Source organism: Pezoporus occidentalis, unplaced genomic scaffold, assembly GCF_034315485.1.
Source record: "Pezoporus occidentalis ecotype Australia unplaced genomic scaffold, CSIRO_AGI_Poc_V1 ctg13, whole genome shotgun sequence".
In the NCBI taxonomy this organism is placed as follows: Eukaryota; Metazoa; Chordata; class Aves; order Psittaciformes; family Psittacidae; genus Pezoporus; species Pezoporus occidentalis.
The window spans coordinates 2,366,977-2,384,243 of record NW_026913103.1 but is presented as its reverse complement, the minus strand read 5'-3'; the positions used below and the strand labels follow the sequence as shown (position 1 = coordinate 2,384,243).

General features: G+C 37.4%; 1 protein-coding gene across 1 annotated transcript in view; it reads left to right on the top strand.

Moving 5' to 3' along the window:
* Positions 1 to 17,267, top strand: part of LMBRD1 (LMBR1 domain containing 1) — an 83,358-nt gene that overhangs the window by 14,624 nt on the left and 51,467 nt on the right. The window contains exons 4-7 of the mRNA XM_062608141.1: positions 3,142 to 3,239; positions 4,213 to 4,280; positions 9,383 to 9,471; positions 13,492 to 13,565. Of these exons, the coding sequence (XP_062464125.1) occupies positions 3,142 to 3,239; positions 4,213 to 4,280; positions 9,383 to 9,471; positions 13,492 to 13,565 (329 nt within the window). The remainder of the gene's footprint in view (positions 1 to 3,141; positions 3,240 to 4,212; positions 4,281 to 9,382; positions 9,472 to 13,491; positions 13,566 to 17,267) is intronic.

Here is a 17,267-nt window from a genome sequence, read left to right as displayed (position 1 = left end):
ATAAACAGCCTTTTTAGTGGGCAGAACAACAGGCAATTAGATGCTTGCCTTTGGGTAAGTAACTTGTATGAACTTATGGAAAGTGCTGCTCTTTGTTTTTCGTAAGTTCTGAAAAATAAAATAAAAAAAAAAAACCCAGGAGACTGATCATCTTTCTGGTAGGAACTTTGCCAAATCTTTTAAAGTTTCCTTTGTAGTATGAGGAAGAACAATGTTTTATTACCTTGTGTGATGAAAAATTAATTTTCAGTTCTAACTAAAAATTCTCACAGGCAGTTTTAGACTTCACCTGATAGATGAACAAAAATGTCTGTCTTGAAAAGATTTTGCTTAGGAAAAACAAATGCAAAGCTCTTAAGGGTTTGTTTTTTTCTTTGTGCTTTTTTTTTTTTCTGTGGTTGGTCCTCTGAAGTTACCATGATAACAAGGTTATTCAACAGGGCAGATAGTAGAGCTTTTGCAACACTAAGTATAAGTTGGAGTTTATGCAGTTACATGTAAGTAAAATTATCCTCAAGCCTTAGTATTACGTGTTGTCTTGAAATGCGTTGAAAGCCTGTAACTTCTGGAGAATACATTTAAGGTGAATTTAAGGGTGAAGTACCAGCAGAGCATTTGTGACAGATGGAAAATTCTGGAACGACTTTTGTGCTGAATCTCGTATATGCAGATCCTGTCTCAAAGTTGATAGAGAGTATGCTATTAGAGCTTAAGGCTTTTAATATGAAACTTCTTTTAGAAGTTAGCATTGGCTGAGAACTTCAGTCCTTCTAGTAAAGCATAAATTTGAAGGAATTGTGGCAATTTAATGGCTTCAAATAATGTCTGTGGGACGGAAAACTGTAACCATGGTTGATTTTTACCTCTTTTTAGATAGAGGTGACTACGTGACAGGTTTATGAACTGCCTGAAGATATTAGTCTCTACTTGGGGATTTCCCAAGGTCAGCACTAAAGAAGTCCCAGGGAGAGCCATTATAGCTCTACAGGTCTGCTGACTTCCATAACTGATTTGGCAGAAACAAAGGTTTAGCTGCAGAGTTACCTTGGCTCAATTTTTGTAGTCAATAGCTTGAATAGTGTGAGAAGTATTAAGGCTGGATGCACTCTTGAAATGGAAGTACAGTGTTTTTGCCAGAAGGGGTCCTGTTTCCAGCAGCATGCTAGAGTGCTTCTTGCCACCCTGCTTTAGTCATTTTTTTGGCATCTGGTAGATGCTTCTGGTGTCCTAACCCAAATTTCAAAACTGCTGGTGACATTCTTCCTAATGCAGATCCAAGGTGGTGTTGGCCGCCTGTGCTGTGAAACTGCTGTCTTTGTTACAGTTTTGTGTCAGTGTGGCAAGTTAAGGTGACCCAGCACAAAGTCTAGCAAACACTGAAGATGTTGCAAAGAAGAGTTTAAGTATGACAGGTAGGTGGTGGAGAGGGGGAAGTAGAACTCCTTGGATCAGATATGACTTGCCTCTTAATGCTCGCTGAGGAATGCATTTCAGCATCTGACTGCTATGGTCAAGTAGGTAAGATTCTGGCTTTTCTGTTATTGGTGTGGAATGGTGGTGTGCTTTTTGATCTGCTTCTCAGATGCTTAGAGTTAGAAGCGAGTAGTTATGTCTGAATATTTTAGCTACACTTACGCAGTATTGACCTTGCAGGCAAACCCCACATATTTAATCTTTAGCTTGGAAGCATGATCTAGCTCTGTAGTGTGGCTTTTGCCTGTCCTGTAAGAGTCAAGAATGGATTGTGGGTAGAGGAGACTTGAGTGTAGAAGCAACTCCTGTGGTATACTTCACATGCTGAGCTTCAGGGTTTTAGTTTAGATAAAGACCAGGTGAAATATAGTAAAGAAAAATCTGACCTAATCATATTTCTTGAATGAGGTTGAAAATGGGAAGCTTTTCCGCAGAAATAACTGAGCAAGATCAGCTGAGTCTTTAATATCCAGTTACACTTAATATTGCTCAAAGTATGCTGTACTTGCTTTTCAGTATCAGAACAGCATCAGCCTTGTTACTAGATTGTTTGATATCACTTACCTGCTTGAAATGGATTATTTTGAATAGGGAGTAGGTGAGAATGGTTTAGTGATGGCTGTGTGGGGAGCCCAAAGGCTGAAATATTTCCTCTTTTTGCCACCATTGAAAGTACAGTAGTGGGCCTAATGAGCCACTGGAACTGATGTCACTTGTTATGATTTTTAGAGGATTGTTGTGTTTTCCCCAAAATTGTATTGAGAATTGCAGAAGTGTAAGGATGTTTATTAGGAAAGGCTTGCAGAAATATACTGTATTATATTCTTCCACTAGTTTAATAACCAGCCTTTCTTTTAAGAAGGTGTAGGGCTTGAGCTGATCGAGTTCTATGTGAAGAGCATTAACTTGATATGATCCAGAATGAGACTAAACCATGGGACCCAATCTTTAGCACACTTCTCTAGATAGTGTAGGACTAGCTAGATAGTTATATCTTGTAGCTTGCTAATCAGCTCTTAGATAAGTTTTAATTGGTTTAGCAATATTACCTGAAATTAACTTTTACCTTATCTTGCTAATTTGAAAATATCTTTGGTCAGATGTGGCCTGGCTTTTCAAAGTAAAGACTGGAAGCTTTTCTTCAAGAAATTGAATGGCATTTTCTAATATTTGACTTCCCTTTGAAGTTGATTTTGACTAGTCAGACAACTTCTAAAAAAAGTAATTGTTGTTACCAAGTAAGCTTTCAGTGAGTTGAAGCATTTTGGCTTGGAAATTAAGAATATACAAAAGGAGGTGGGTAATATTTAGCTTCAAATTACTAAGCAGTTGACATAAGAGGCTTTAGTGGAATTTTTAAAAGGTTTGATCCTTCATCGTGCCCTGCTTTACTTTTTTACTTTTTTCTTTTTTTTTCCCTGGTTCACTGCTCAATTGAAGCATGAACTGAAACCTTTAGTCTGAACGGGTAATTCTATGAGTCCTTCGGAGTTCATAAAAAAAGTAATAGTTCATCTGCTGGCTAGTAAATTTTATTTCCTTTTCAATGCTTGAAATTAGAGCTACAGTGAGTAAACTAATGTTTGTTTCTTTCCTTTTAATTACTATGCACTAAATGAAGTATCAATATATCTTTGTCTCTTCACTTAATTAAATTATTTCTCCTAGCTTTGTACTCCATCATACTGTTCTGCGTCTTTCTGTGGATTCCATTTGTCTATTTCTATTATGAGGAGAAGGAAGAAGATGATGGCAACACATGCTTGGTAAGTTCACTCTGGCAAACGCATCAAGCAATGAAAAGGCAAATGAAAACAGATGAAAACAAAAGCAAGAATGATTGATTGTGGAACTTGGCTACTACAGTGTTTATTTCCAAGTCTGTTGCTACAGTTCCTTTAAAATACCGAGGCAGCTCTTAACACTTAGTCTGATGTAGTATACTCTAAGCACTGTAGTCTCACAGGAAATAAAACTTTAGTGAGATAAGTAATTAACATTTGTATTGCCATGAGTTCTTCCTACAAGTTCCTTTGAGCCTTATTTAATATACAGGAAAAACTGTTGCATGAGATTTTTCTTCAAATAGAAAATGTATTTCAACAGGTTTTATAATAGAAGACAGAAAGATTATACTGATTCTGAGAGAGACACTAAATTTGATTACCTTCCTTACAATGTTTGCTTTTTTTTTCCTTGAAGTAGGCAGTAGTAATTTATCTGTAGCTAGTACTTGTGTTTTTGTAATACACAGGAGATTTTTGACTTGCATGACATTCCAGGGCATGTAATAAATGCATTCCAGTAAGGCTCTAACTTCTCAAATGAAAATACTTTCCTTTAAAGAATCTTTTAATCCTTGATCATGATCATTTCCCCTCTTTATTCATTTGTACCCTTTACATGAGAAAAAGTCTTCTAATCCCAGCCATACTATAAACCACTGGTAGTAAGAATTTTCTTTGAGTGTATTGGCACTGAACAAATGTACCCTAGCTACTGGCCAGAGCTGCTCAAGTGTGTAGTTTATGATGGAAGCATAAGTTGAAAACTGTGAACAGTGATATCGAACTATGAGATTCTTCACGAATGTCTAATTCTGACTTGTGTTTACTCATTTTCTGTGGAAGTAATTTTGTAGAACACTTGTTGCACTAACTATGCTTTGCCGTGACTTGCTGGACAAATTCCTTTGGATTTCTTTATGTTAATATATGATTTTTTTTATTTTATATGCAGCAGGTTAAAACTGCACTCAAATATACTTTGGGATTCATCACAATTTGTGCAGTTCTTCTCTTAATTGGGTAAGTATTTGTATTGAATGTTAACAGGGGATATGCTAAATAGGCCCCCAAACAAAACTGTTTTGTGCAAATTTAGAAAAGGGAGACTATAGTGTACTCAGTCTGTGTAATGAATATCTATCTTAATCTCTAATAGTTCTTAAATAGCCTGAGAATTAGGTACCTGAAAAAGAAGAGTTTAACTGGAAGATAAAATGGTTTTCTTAATTATGGAGGTACTTCCATAATTAAGCCACAGGCTTCCAAGCTCTGTCTGTTTGTTCAGTATGAAAATCTATAAAGAATGTGATGAATATGACATTTACGCTGTTATACACTGAGATATCAATACAGTTGTAAAATATTTGTGCTCTTCCTTTTTTTTTTTTTTTTTTTGCCTCTTATCAAATGCCTTCATGGACATCTTAACCAGCTTTTAGGAAAAGAGTAGGTTTTATGTGCTTAGTACTTTCCTAAATGGAAGTGTTCTGTGAAAGACATAAGTATAGTGTAGGGTTACACTTGAAATAGTTCCACCTTGTATGATAAAAGTTTTGCTGGTATTTGGTGAAAGGCAGACATTTCTGAAGTGCTAACTTATTTGCAGCAAGTGCTGCTATTGTGAAACTCCAAGCAGTGTTACAAATTCAATTTAAGTTCACCATTAAGCATGACATGCACACCAGTATTGGATGTTTCTAATGCATGCTGTGTCATAAGCTTTTTAGCATTTTGACTGCAGCAGTAAAGTTGGTAAAATTTACAAAATGTGTGCTAAAATTATCCAAACTGAAGTACTGGAATGTAGGCACTAGAGTGAAATTAATGCTTCTAATTGTATTCCACCTTATGGGAATATTGTTTTAGTTATGATAAACATTTCAGGTATACCTAACAAGTCTCCTTTCAATTGAAAGTAACATTTGCTATTACAAGAGACTAAAGGAGTTTGAGCTAGTTTAATCATGGTCTAGAAATATTAAAGATTCTGGCAAAAGCCGTTTCACTGACTGTTGGCTAATGTTATAGGCAGACATATATGTCCTGTGTAATATATCCAGTTCAGAAAATTGTTGTATCTTTAGGTGTTAGCTGAGCCCCCAGGCAGCTGTAAGCGTGTTTGTTCTTCCCTTCTGTTAATATGGAACTTTGGTTCTTGACTTCCTCATTATCCTCTGTGCTCTTAGGTTTGTTCTTTAAAGGCTTCACAACTTGTAAATTACAGCATCTTTGTGGTCCCCTCTAATATGACAGTGAGATTGACTTGCAAACCAGACAGTACATGGACTGGGACTAAGTTACTGAACAGTGCTTCTCTATAGGTACAGATTTAAAACCCACTGATCTAAACAGCAAGAGTATCTGCTCCAGGAGGCAGGTCTCCTTTAGATACTGATGGGATTATAGAATATCTGGGTTCTAACTGGGGCTATCTTTCTGCAATTATACATATAAGGCTGCTTGCTTTCTTTTAAGATGATAATGATTAAGTAGTAGCATCATCCTAATGCCCTTGAAATGTACTTAAGATGCTGCTGCAGAAGATTAAAATTCTTGTCTGTCCTCTTGAAGGGAAACAAGTTTAAACAGCTCAGTTTAGAAAGCAAATGAGGTGACTGTGCTGAAGAAAAATGTGAACTTTAGTCCTAGTGTAGTTATATATGTGTGTGTACATATATATGTATATATATATATATATATAAAAAAATAAAAACAACAGATGTTTCAGTGTTAGGTACATGCTTGCTGTGGACGAGTTACCTGTCTTAGAGTCAGTAAACTGCACAGCAAGGACAAAGAGCAACCTCAGAAGTACCAGTGTGACAGGGAAGAGGTAAAAGTATTGGAGCTGAAGCTTGTATATGAGGGACTCAACTGAACTCGGTAATGAAGACAAATCTTTCACTATTGCCTATACCTGGCAGTAGCAGGAGATTTTTTTTCACTGGTGGTTCAGATCAGAGCAGCATTAAAGCAGAGCAGAATGTTATGTACTGAATTTAATTTTACAAGACAGGGTTTAATGGACTAGAATACTCATGCGCACAGATTGAGAGCAAGAGGGGTTGGGATGTTTCCTGTTAACTGCCTAAAAGATAGTCTGTCTTCTTGTGCTTACATGACTAATGTCTTTTATCAAGACATTCTGTTCTGATTGATTTAGCAAGTAAACTGTATAATTAAAACTGTTTAATAAATGGCTCGGTTCTGCTAAAGATGGGTAGGTCTGTCTTTAGATGAAGTCCCTATCTCTCTTCTGGTCAGCAGTGCTCAAAAAACCCATAAAAGTTATATTAAGCTTGAAGTTTCAGATGTTTAATGTACTCTATTAGAGATCTATGACTATTTTAGGAAATGTACCTGGTTTGTGCCTTGTGATCTTGGAGTTTGTTCTGAGTTGGTAACACAGCTCAAAGAACAAGATTCTTTTGTCTAAATTGTTAAGCAAGAGTAGTATTTATGCCTCTTACTCTAATTGTCTGTTAGAAAGCCTCTTCCTGTGCCAAAATTGTGCATACCTTTAATAGCACTTAAATGCCCTTCACACAATTAACTTGATGCAGAGCATCATTAAGAGGAGAGTATGGGATAAATATACTGGAATACTCAGAACTAATACTTGTAATGCTCTTCCCTTTTTAGAAATGATGTGCTTTCCTTGAATGTAGCTTATTTACTCTAAATGTCATGTGGTGGATTCAAGGGGCTTGAGATACTACAATTTACTTTAAGGTGCATTTATACAGCAGTCTGGTTGGAAGTAAAATGTTTGCTTTTGAGGCTAATGAATGTTTGGTTTTAAAAGGAATGTTTTCCTGACACTCAGTGTTTGGAATTAAACTGGTTACCTTGAATTTTCTGGAACCATTAGCTTTTAAAAAGCTATGAATATATCTCATTAGCCTATAAATAGTTACGCAAATTATAGCAGAACTCACTTTAAGGAAATTAGTTTAATTTATTAGAAATTATTTTCTGAAGGATGACAATTAATGGCACTCTTTGATTTAAGGATCAAACTTGACCTCTCTACACCTGTGTGTATTTTTAGGCCTGCCAAAAAGTTAGTAGCTTTAAACTGCATGTCTTACATTTACTTTACTTGTTCTTCAGCCCAGATATTGATCTAGATCTTAGTCATAATATTTGCAGGATGTGTTTTAAACAGCATAGCAGTTTGCTTCTATGCTTAAAACTACTGCAGTGAATAATTTCAATTGTGTACAGAACTCCAAATACAGACATCACAGCTGAGCTGTTCTGTTTGTTTGCTTTAACTGAATTCAGCTACACCTCCAAAACGCTTCACTGGCACTTGTGCTCTATTAACTGTCAGTGGGCTACTTGTATTACATCACAGTGACAGATGAATTATTTATCATTCTAATGATGGCTACTATGGCCCTCAGTCTTCATTGACTATTTAATCAACACAATAGCCAAGACTTGTCTCAAATTTTTCTTGCTTAGTATGCTTGAAGAATTAGACTAAACTGCTGTGTGCTGTCTGGTGCAGTGGATGGGCTGTGTTTTAGAGGTCCTTCGGGAGTGTGGACTGGATGCCGGTGAGCGGATGGCTAGGCATACTACCTCTGTTTTGTTCTTGTGGCCTGTCAAGCTAGAGGCCAAAAGTCTGTTCAGGTGGCTTAGTTAGCCTTCTGGCTAATTTGCTGCTAGTTGAAGGACCCTGTTCAGGACAGGAAGTGAGATTCCTGCTTGCCTGGGACTAAACTATATGACTCTAGCTCCTGCATTCCTTTCTGAGGCCCTTGGAACTTGAGCGTGAACAGAATCAGATGTCCATCTCCTTCAGCCATGATTTAGCTGAGTACTAATTGCAGAGTGTTTCTAGTGAGTACAGTGGCTTCTGCTCTCACCAGTGTCCTTTCTCACAATAGTTGTAGGTAGTCTGAGCAAGAAAACCCAAACAGGAAAACTGTTGCTTTTGAAGGCTGGGCGGGGGGGGGGGAAGGCAAGCAAGGTACAAATATCCATGTTCTTAAATCTTATTTGCTTCTTGCTTGTGATTGAGATAGAAAATTTGTACTGATAAGAAAACTTGAGTTCACTTAATTTCCCAGTCTTCTATTTTAACCCTTCTAGCAAATAAACCTACAATTATTTTTGTTGCCAGCTCTTGTAAGTAGAAATTTTGCCTAGTTTAATACCTGTGTCTTGGTTTTGCCTGGATGCTGTTTTACAGAAAGAACTACTACTAGAGGAAGATGTAAGAACAAAAATTATAAGTCAGGAAGTATGCATTAATTTAAATGCTAGCCTTAACTTTTTGTACAGTCCAGAAGCTAAAAGCTAAACACTTTTTAAAATATGCAATTTTTAAAATTTTAACATTCTTTGCAGAGCATCAGTTTGGTTTTGGTGATTGTAAGTGCAGAGGCTAGCACTAACCTTTGAAACACATGCTTATGTTCTGTACTTGAAGTTTGAGGCATACTCCTGGAAAACACATATTTGTTATTAATTTGTTTGTTGGGACTTGAAGCAGAGATCTAATTATATATTTTATACTCTGCTTATGGGAAGGTCCAAAAATACTTCATTAACTTCTCTGCACTTCAGTTCTCTCAGTTCTCTAGGCCAGCTACATAACAAGGAATGGTATTCAGCAGATGTGGTGTTGTTTTAGTTATAATAATAGAAGATAAACATGTTCCTTTAAACTTTAATTAATGCCTGGTGTGGGGAACATTGTTATATTCTAGCTTCCAGAACTGTAGATTTAAGAGAAATTGTCTCAACTCGGGGCGGGGGAAGGGGAGTGCTCTCTGCATGTGAGTCAAACCAGGATAGTAAATCAGAATAACGCATCTCTTGATACTTGAGTGTAGTGTTCTTAGCTCTGGTAGAACTGGTAGATAGACCATGGACCTGTTCATGGACCTTGGCCCTGACTCCACACACTCGCACACATACTCTGGTCTTAATACAGCATTTAAGGAGAAAGTGAATAAGATTAGATATTGTATTCAGATTTTTTTTAACCTAATGTTATACAATTTAACTTTAGGAATAAATGGATTTCCGTTTTCTTGACATGGAAATACATTTTTCTTTTTGTATTTGATGAATTAGGCTAAGATGACATTTTGCTTTGTTTACAGTGCTTTTGTTCCTTTGAATATTCCCAACAAGAACAACTCCACAGAGTGGGAGAAATTGAAGCTCCTGTTTGAAGAATTTGGAAGTAGTCGTAAGTTTGAGATTTGTTGTGAGCTTTGTATAACTTGCTACTAACTGAGTTTGGTATACTCATCATTGACTGAACAAGATTAACTTTCTTGGTGACAGTTAGAAAACTTGACTCTTAATTGCTCACCTACACTAAATCATTGCAGCAAGATTGTTCTCTTTTTGTTCAAACAAAAGAAAAATCAGAACAGCCTTTGAACTACAGAGAAGAGACTCTGGCAGTGTCTGCCTTCAGTACACTCCCCATTTGACAGCAAGGATTCCAGTGTTGTGTCCTATGGTATTAGTGGTTGAGGGGGACGGTACTTTCTTCCATGGAGTCTTCACTTGACACAGCTTTTAAATGTTACTTGGATGCTGAAGTTTGCTGATTTTAGGATATGGTGACAGTTTTCAACTGCTTACCTAATTAAATGTGATATTGCTGTTCACTGCAAGAATGAGACTATTAAAGTGGCTTTGTCTGTTGATGCAGCTAAATCCTATGGGTGTTATGATTTTTTTTTTTTTTACCCTTTGTTCTCCTAGTATTGACCTTTAATTGTTTTGTTCGCATTTGTTATATTTGTTTATGCTAGGACTATAAAGGACTACTGTAAAGATTAAATAGTACTTCATGGAATTTGGCCTTCAGCTTATGTAGTTCATGTATTTAGACAGAATGTGTTTTCAAAGCAAAGGCGTGAAGAAACTGTTTATAGGTGAGCCAAGACAGATTGGATGTCACTTTTCCAAATGTATCCAGAAAAATGGTAACTAAAAGTTACCTTACAAGCCTTAATCCAAATGCATAAGTACTGTAATATTTGTGCCTCATTCTTGCTATATGTCAGAATATTGGCTTCTGTCTGAATATTTTAGAATGTAATGCTACAAGCCGTGGTCAAGTAGTATTCTGCATTATTCTAAGAGTTTTGTACTGAAATTGGTGGGCCCTGAAGGGGTATGCCAACTTTGTCCAGTTTTATTAAGTGTTTTCTAGCTTGATCGTCTTCCACCAGGCATTCATCTTCCTTCCAGCCTTTCTCCCTGGTTTCTAAGGCCCAGGTTTCCTAAAATCTGGTCTTGCTAGTGAGGACTGAGGCAAAGAAGGCATTCAGTATCTTGGACTTTTCCATGTCCTGTTTACCCTGTCCCACTCAGCAGCAGACCCACATTTTTGCCTTCCTTTTGCCACTTCAGTACTGCAAGAAGCCCTTCTTTGTTGCTTTTGACATCCTTGTAGAGTCTTTCATCATAATACATGCTGTGCTGTAATCTGTGTTTGCAAGCACAGGAGATGGGGCAGACAAGTCAGTAGGGTTTCCATAATTTTGGCTGTCTGCTGGTTTGTTTCTCTTGCTTCACAAAGATTCTAATTGACAGTATATAATAAAATGCTTCTCAAACTGTTTATACAGGTAGTGGCAGTGGCTGAGCTGAGAGCTAATTTTTCTAGGCTACCTTTATATGACTGTTAAATATTCAGCTCTGTACATGTCCTTGCTATGAAAGTATAGTATAGCTAATGTTTATATCTAGGAATCATAGAATCACAGAACAATTTGGGTTGGAAAGAATGTTAAAATCCTCTAGTTCCAACCCCTCTGCCATGCGCAGGGACACTTTCCACTAGACCAGGTTGCTCAAGGCCCTGCTCAGCCTGGCCTTGAGCACTGCCAGGGAAGGGACAGCCACAGCTTCCTTGGGCAGCCTGTGCCTGTGCCAGTGCCTCACCACTCTTGCAGTAAAGAATTTGTTCCTTATATCTATCTTGGGAAGGCTTAATCATGAAGATGCTGGATTGAGATGTGGTTTTGACTTCTGACTCTACCAGCATTCTCTTGTGACTTAGTTTGATACGGTAATTCACGCTGAAGAGACCTCAAGTCATGTAAGTACAATCTCCTGCACAAAGAAGAAAGCTGTAATGTCAGACCAGATTGCTCAGGGCTTTACCAGCTAGCTCTTGAAAAACCTCTAAGGGTGGAGACTCTTTCATTTTGTGGTGGGGAAAAAAAAATTCTCACCCACTGTGAGTATGCACAGTGTCACCCAGTGTCTCGTACTCAACTACTGTGCACCACTGGAGAGCCTGGGTTCTACCTCTTTGATAGGCAGGCAATAATGTGTCTCTCCAAAGCTATCTCTGTTTCAGGCTGAATAAGCCTGGCTCCCTCAACTTCTCTGCACAGTATGTGCTCTGACCTCTGAAAAGCTTACCTGGCTACCAAGACACCCCACCAGCCTTTTGTAGAGCTGCTCCACAGCCAGTAAGTTCTCTGTCAGTAATGTTACAGAAGGTTCTTATCTGATATAATGCAGGTGCTGGAGAAATGAGGAAAAAAAAAATCTTTCCTGTTGTCTTTTTCTGTGTGTTGTACTGTTTTTATATTAACCTGCCCTTTTAATTTTTCTGCAGTTAAACAAGAAATAAAGATCTTAATTTTGAGGGGTTTTTCTATGTCCATTAAGTTTATAGAGGGATTACAAAAGAAATGCAAACTCATCCACTGAGGCAGAGCCTGATAATAAACTTCTGGTATATAATTATAAATTTTTCAACCACTTAGCTTCTTAATGTTCCATTGAACGTAGTTCAGACTTTTAAAATGGGTATTAAATGTTGGTTTGAAATGCATGTACAGGAGGATCATCAAATATGGTGTTTATATGTGGGGTTTTTTTTTCCCCCTAAACTTCAGAACATAAGAAAAATTTTCTCAAGTATTAAGGGGAGAATAGTGCTGGGATTTTTATTTTGTGGGGTTTCTTTTTTGTTTTGGGTTGGCATTTGTTTTCTGTTTATTTTGGTTTTATCCCTCCCCCCCCCCCTTTTTTTTTTTTAAACATGGTTGTAGTATTTGATATTTATGAATATATTGCTGTTAGCTTTGAGAAAGTTGTCAGTTTTGCTAGATAATACCAAAGGAAAGATTTGAGCTGGGAAGTTGGATTTGGTTGTGCTATTCTATTAGGCTTTGGTATTTTTTGAAAGGGGGCCTGTAGGGTTGATCAGAAGTAAGACAGATACATCTCATGGAGAATAACTATAATAGGATTTCTGAATTTGTGAATGTTTGATTCTGTGTTCAGGAAAAAAATGGTAACCAGCTAATGAAAACTACCAGTAATTATGTATGAGTAGGAATAAAAGTTATTGTACTCTAAATTCTTGAATAAACTATAAGGGAGGGGAAGACATGGGGCAGAATACTCGAGTAGTTCAGTTGATATGACTGGGTACAAAAATGGAATTGATTGCTTCAAGTTAATGTCTACAATAGCTACTATAAGTTTCCGTGCTACTATAAATAAAACAAAAAGCTTGCCATGTTGTCCTGCATGGTGAGGTTAAAGAACAGATGTTGTGAAAAATTATGCAGTAGGATTCAGGGAGTTTGGTTATGAGTTTAGTAACACTTCCCTTTTAACTATTCTTTCTTATTTGTAGAGTGATAGTAAGGCTATTGTAACTCTTTAGTCCCATGGCCTTCTTCTAGTTCGTACATCTGGATGTGCATGGTCGGAGTGTAGCTGAGGCCTACGGTCTGGCTTGTTTTGGTTGTATGAAGGATCCATGTTTGCGTGATTCTCTGGATAGTGCTTTATTTTGAGAAATCAGGCGATGACAAACAAACCAAAGATTAACTGTCCCGAATGTATCTGTAAATAGTGAAAATCACCCTGTGAAAATAGCAAAAAGCACCCTGTGGAGGCCAGAAATAAATCTCAAAGAGGCATTAGACAGCTATGGAGCAATTTCATAAATGGCTGTTCAACTATGTGACTGAATGTGTCACGTGTGATCTTGAAGCAAAGATGAGATTGCTGTCCTGCTTGCAGTATTGGAGGAGGATCTACTGCTGACAAAAAGCTATTCTAGGTGCGTTTTTAATCTGATATGGCTGGTAACTATGTATCAATTATTTTTCTTGAATCTAACAAACTTAAGTATCTTCACGAAACAAATTCAGGAAGAAATGTTCTTGTTACCTCTGCTGCAAGAATTTTCAACAGGCTTTTCATCTTTTTTTTGCAGATGGTTTGACAGCTCTTTCATTTTCCATTAGTTCCTTGACTGTGATTGGAATGTTGGCAGCTATCACTTATACAGTAAGTTATTACAGAAATGTTTCAGCTCTTCATATTCATTACATTTGCACATGGGCTATACCTAGTGAGAAAATGGTCCTCATGCTGAAGAGCTTCGACCAGGTGTTCTAACTCTGGGTTTTCACGGTTTGAAACACTACTTCTAGGCTCTTGCAATGAGAATAAAAAAATCGCATTTGGATGGTTGTTTTTTTTGTTTGGTTTTTTTTTTTAACTGCAAGTTTAAAATCCACTGTTTCAGTACTTGAGCACAGATCAGACTTAATTTCAAAGTGTCCCTGAAAGAGGAGGACATATTATGCATTATGTCTTGTAACACTCATTCACTGGTTCTTCTGTTGTTTTGTTTTTTTTTTTTAAACGTATGTCTATTTCTCCAGTGGAGAATTAAATGTTGGGGGTTTTTATATTCACTGAACTATGCTGTAAGCTCGACTTGGTCTGATCAGTCTATACTACTGAATACTTACCTACATTGATGTTTCCGTTTCTACAAAGGTTTACAATGACAAGTCTGGCAGAAAATTTGTTCTGTAAAGGAGTATGCAGAATGTTGTCAATAATAACTCTTTTTGTAAAAGGCTGTTCTTCATTCAGTAAGTGCAAAATGTCTTTAATAGAGCATTGCTTTACAGTTCTGTATTTGTAGAATTTGAGTAAGGGTAAATATGCATGTCAGGGTTCAGTTTTAGGTATGAAAAATCTTCAGTATCTCCTGTGATGTATGTCTTAAGAATAGTTTACAAAGTTAAAACCAGATAGAGGCTTGCTTTCTAAAGCCTCAGGAATATTCTTGTTAGTCCTAGGCATCCAACTAAACCACTGCAGTCCTTCCTGTAGCTTTGAAGGGTTCAGAAGTGTTCATTCTGTGACCAATTATACATCATATGATTAAGGCAATGTTAATTCAACTTGAATTTTGCTTTTATGTGCAAAGGAAAGGAACCATTTAACTTGCTAGCTTTGGTCAACATGTGATGTTCATATGGTCGCTTGCTTTTCCAGTCTGTTTTATTTCTTCAGTTGCTGAATAATGTTTGCAATGCTGCATGTTTTAATTTGTCATAAAGGTAAAATTCTGCAATGAAGATGAAATTTTAAAGCTTAAAATAACTGCAGGTAAAGCTTTAAAACTTCCCAGAAGTCAATGTTTTCCTAATAATAGGTTTGAGTTCTAGTAACTTTAGCTTTCTTTGCAGCTCAAACATAGTAACATTGTTCCCACATAGCTTTGCTAGTCGATTCTAAGTGGCTTTGTAAAAATAGCTCATGCAAGAAGTTATTTTGAAGCGCTGCTAGCCAAGGAGATACTTTGTGGTAACTTGTTGTCAGTCAAAGGATGGATGAATAAAATTGTCGAACAAGGATACAAGAAAGGGGAAAAAGTGTTTTAGTAATAATTGAGTGAAGGGATAAAGTACCTGCTAAATACTACCTTTGGACTCATAAGCCACTCTAAATTGAGTAGCAAGTGTAGCTAATGATTTTCTGTCTCCTCTGTACTAGTGACTTTAGCTGGTGTAAATTAGAGCAGGATTATGGGAGGCAATTCAGTGCAGGTTTTTAGTTGTGTCAGGGCACTGACAGCTTGGTGGTCATTAGGCTCTGTGCAGTAGGTAGGAGAGCAATTTGGTGCGTCAGCTGGTAGGTATCTCAGATGAGCCAAATGGCTCTCAGCCCTAATGATTAAGTATTTTAACTTGACCTGAGTAATAAATTCTATTGCTTCAAGCCTTTTCTGACTGATATGGGTCACTAAATCATTCAGGCTCTGTTGCTGACATATAGAGCAAGTGCTGGTCCAAAAAAATCCAGATGTTTGTTTAGCCTATAATAGCATGTCAGCTTTTAAATTCCTTTCCCTTAATTAAGGAAGGAAAGGTTAATGTCTTGTGCTCTGCAGTCATGTAATTGAACATGTAGTATTTTTAAACCTCCACGAGACTTACATTAAGAGCAAACACATTAGCTGTGAGAATGTCCTCAGTGTTGTTTGGTTTTTTTTTCCTAACAGCTGGGTTTATTTTTCTATAACTGTTAGTAAACATCCAGAAGCATCTAAAATGCAAGATTGTTTTATTTTGCACAAATATACTGCTGACTGAAATGCAAACTATTTTGATGGTAAATGAGGTGAAACAGAAAGTATGAGGACTAAAAGAGCCTTCTCTGTATGCCTCAGTTACTAAGATTTTAGGGTAACTTGTTGCTTTGAAAACCTTGGCTGAGCTGTCCATGCAAATGCCTGGAGCATAGAATTACTATTCGCTTTGTTTTAACTGCAGCATTTTATCCTTCTGAAACTCTCCTGGTTTACAGTAAGTGTTAAAACAACGTGGGAAAAATGGAGGAGCTGTTTCAGAGAAGTTTTAGGGATGAGCTCACACGGGAGGTGGTTGTTTGCCTCTGATATGAGAGTTTTTTGTCATTCTTTGCAAGCAGTCAAAGAGTCTTATGCTGAAACAGTGAGCTGGGTTTGCCTGGGTGGACGAAGTACAAATATGTCAGAGTGAAAACTGCTTATTAGAAGGTCCATGTTCTCAAAGTTCTAGAAGGAATATGCATATAGCATATGTATTCATGCTCTGTGCTTTCGTAACACTTGGCCCACTGGTTGCGCTTCCATACATAAGCAGTCTCCACCCATAGGAGCATTGCTCATACTGATCACATGGTCTGAAGACTGAAGGCAAATGTGACCTTGACAGTATGTGGATGCCATGCACCTGCATTCCAGTTTATATTGTGGACTGGGCTTTTCGTAGTGGTACAACTTCATGCAAAAGTTACTTTAGTAGTGAAAAGTTCCTCGTCTGTCATGCTTCCTTAAGCCTCAGGGAGAGGTTGGCCCTGAGTATAGCCTCTGTCTTTATCAGCTGAGATTACCCTACTCCCCGCGCTGGGAAGCGAAGTGATTCTGGAAGGAGTAACTATTTTAACCTTAGTAACTTTCCACTTAATTGCATTGTGGATTTTTTTTCTGTTAGTCTTATATTAAAAAAAAAAAACACACAAAAAAAAAACAACAAAAAAACCCCTCACCTATATAAAACAAAGGCATTAGTGCACAGGCAGGTTTGTGAGGGCAATACCTCTGCCATTGGATATCTGACAAGTATGTAGTTAGGCCTCTGTTTCTCAGCCAGCCTTCTGCATGCCTATCAAATTGTTTGTCCTAGTTTATAAAGGTGGGAGGCCTTTGTGCTTAGTCATCAAACCACTGTTTGATAATTGGTGATAGATCTTTTAAGCACAAAAATAGAATACCTTTATATAAGGGTGAATACAAGAACAAAGATACATACTTCAAAATTTTGCACAAATGCCTATCAAATGGTGGAAAAAAGGACAGAGGGAATAGATGAGGACACAATGTGTGGTATCTGAGTTCCTTAGTCTCTGAACAGAGGTTATCTCAGATCTTTGATTTACGTTAGTTAAGAGTTGAGCATCTGTGGTACAGACATAACTGATGCTTTTTGGTTTTGTTTTTGTTAGTTTGTTTCCTGGACTTCTGAATAGCCTCAGTCTGTTGATTGCCCGTGTTGCAGTTGTGTTCTTAAGGGGAATCAGAATGGTTAGAGTTGGAAGGGACCTTCAAGATCATCTAGTTGCAGCCCCCCTGCCACAGGCAGGGACACCTTCTACTAGACTAGGTTGCTCAAGGCCCTGTCCAGCTTTCCCTTGAACACTGCCAGGGAT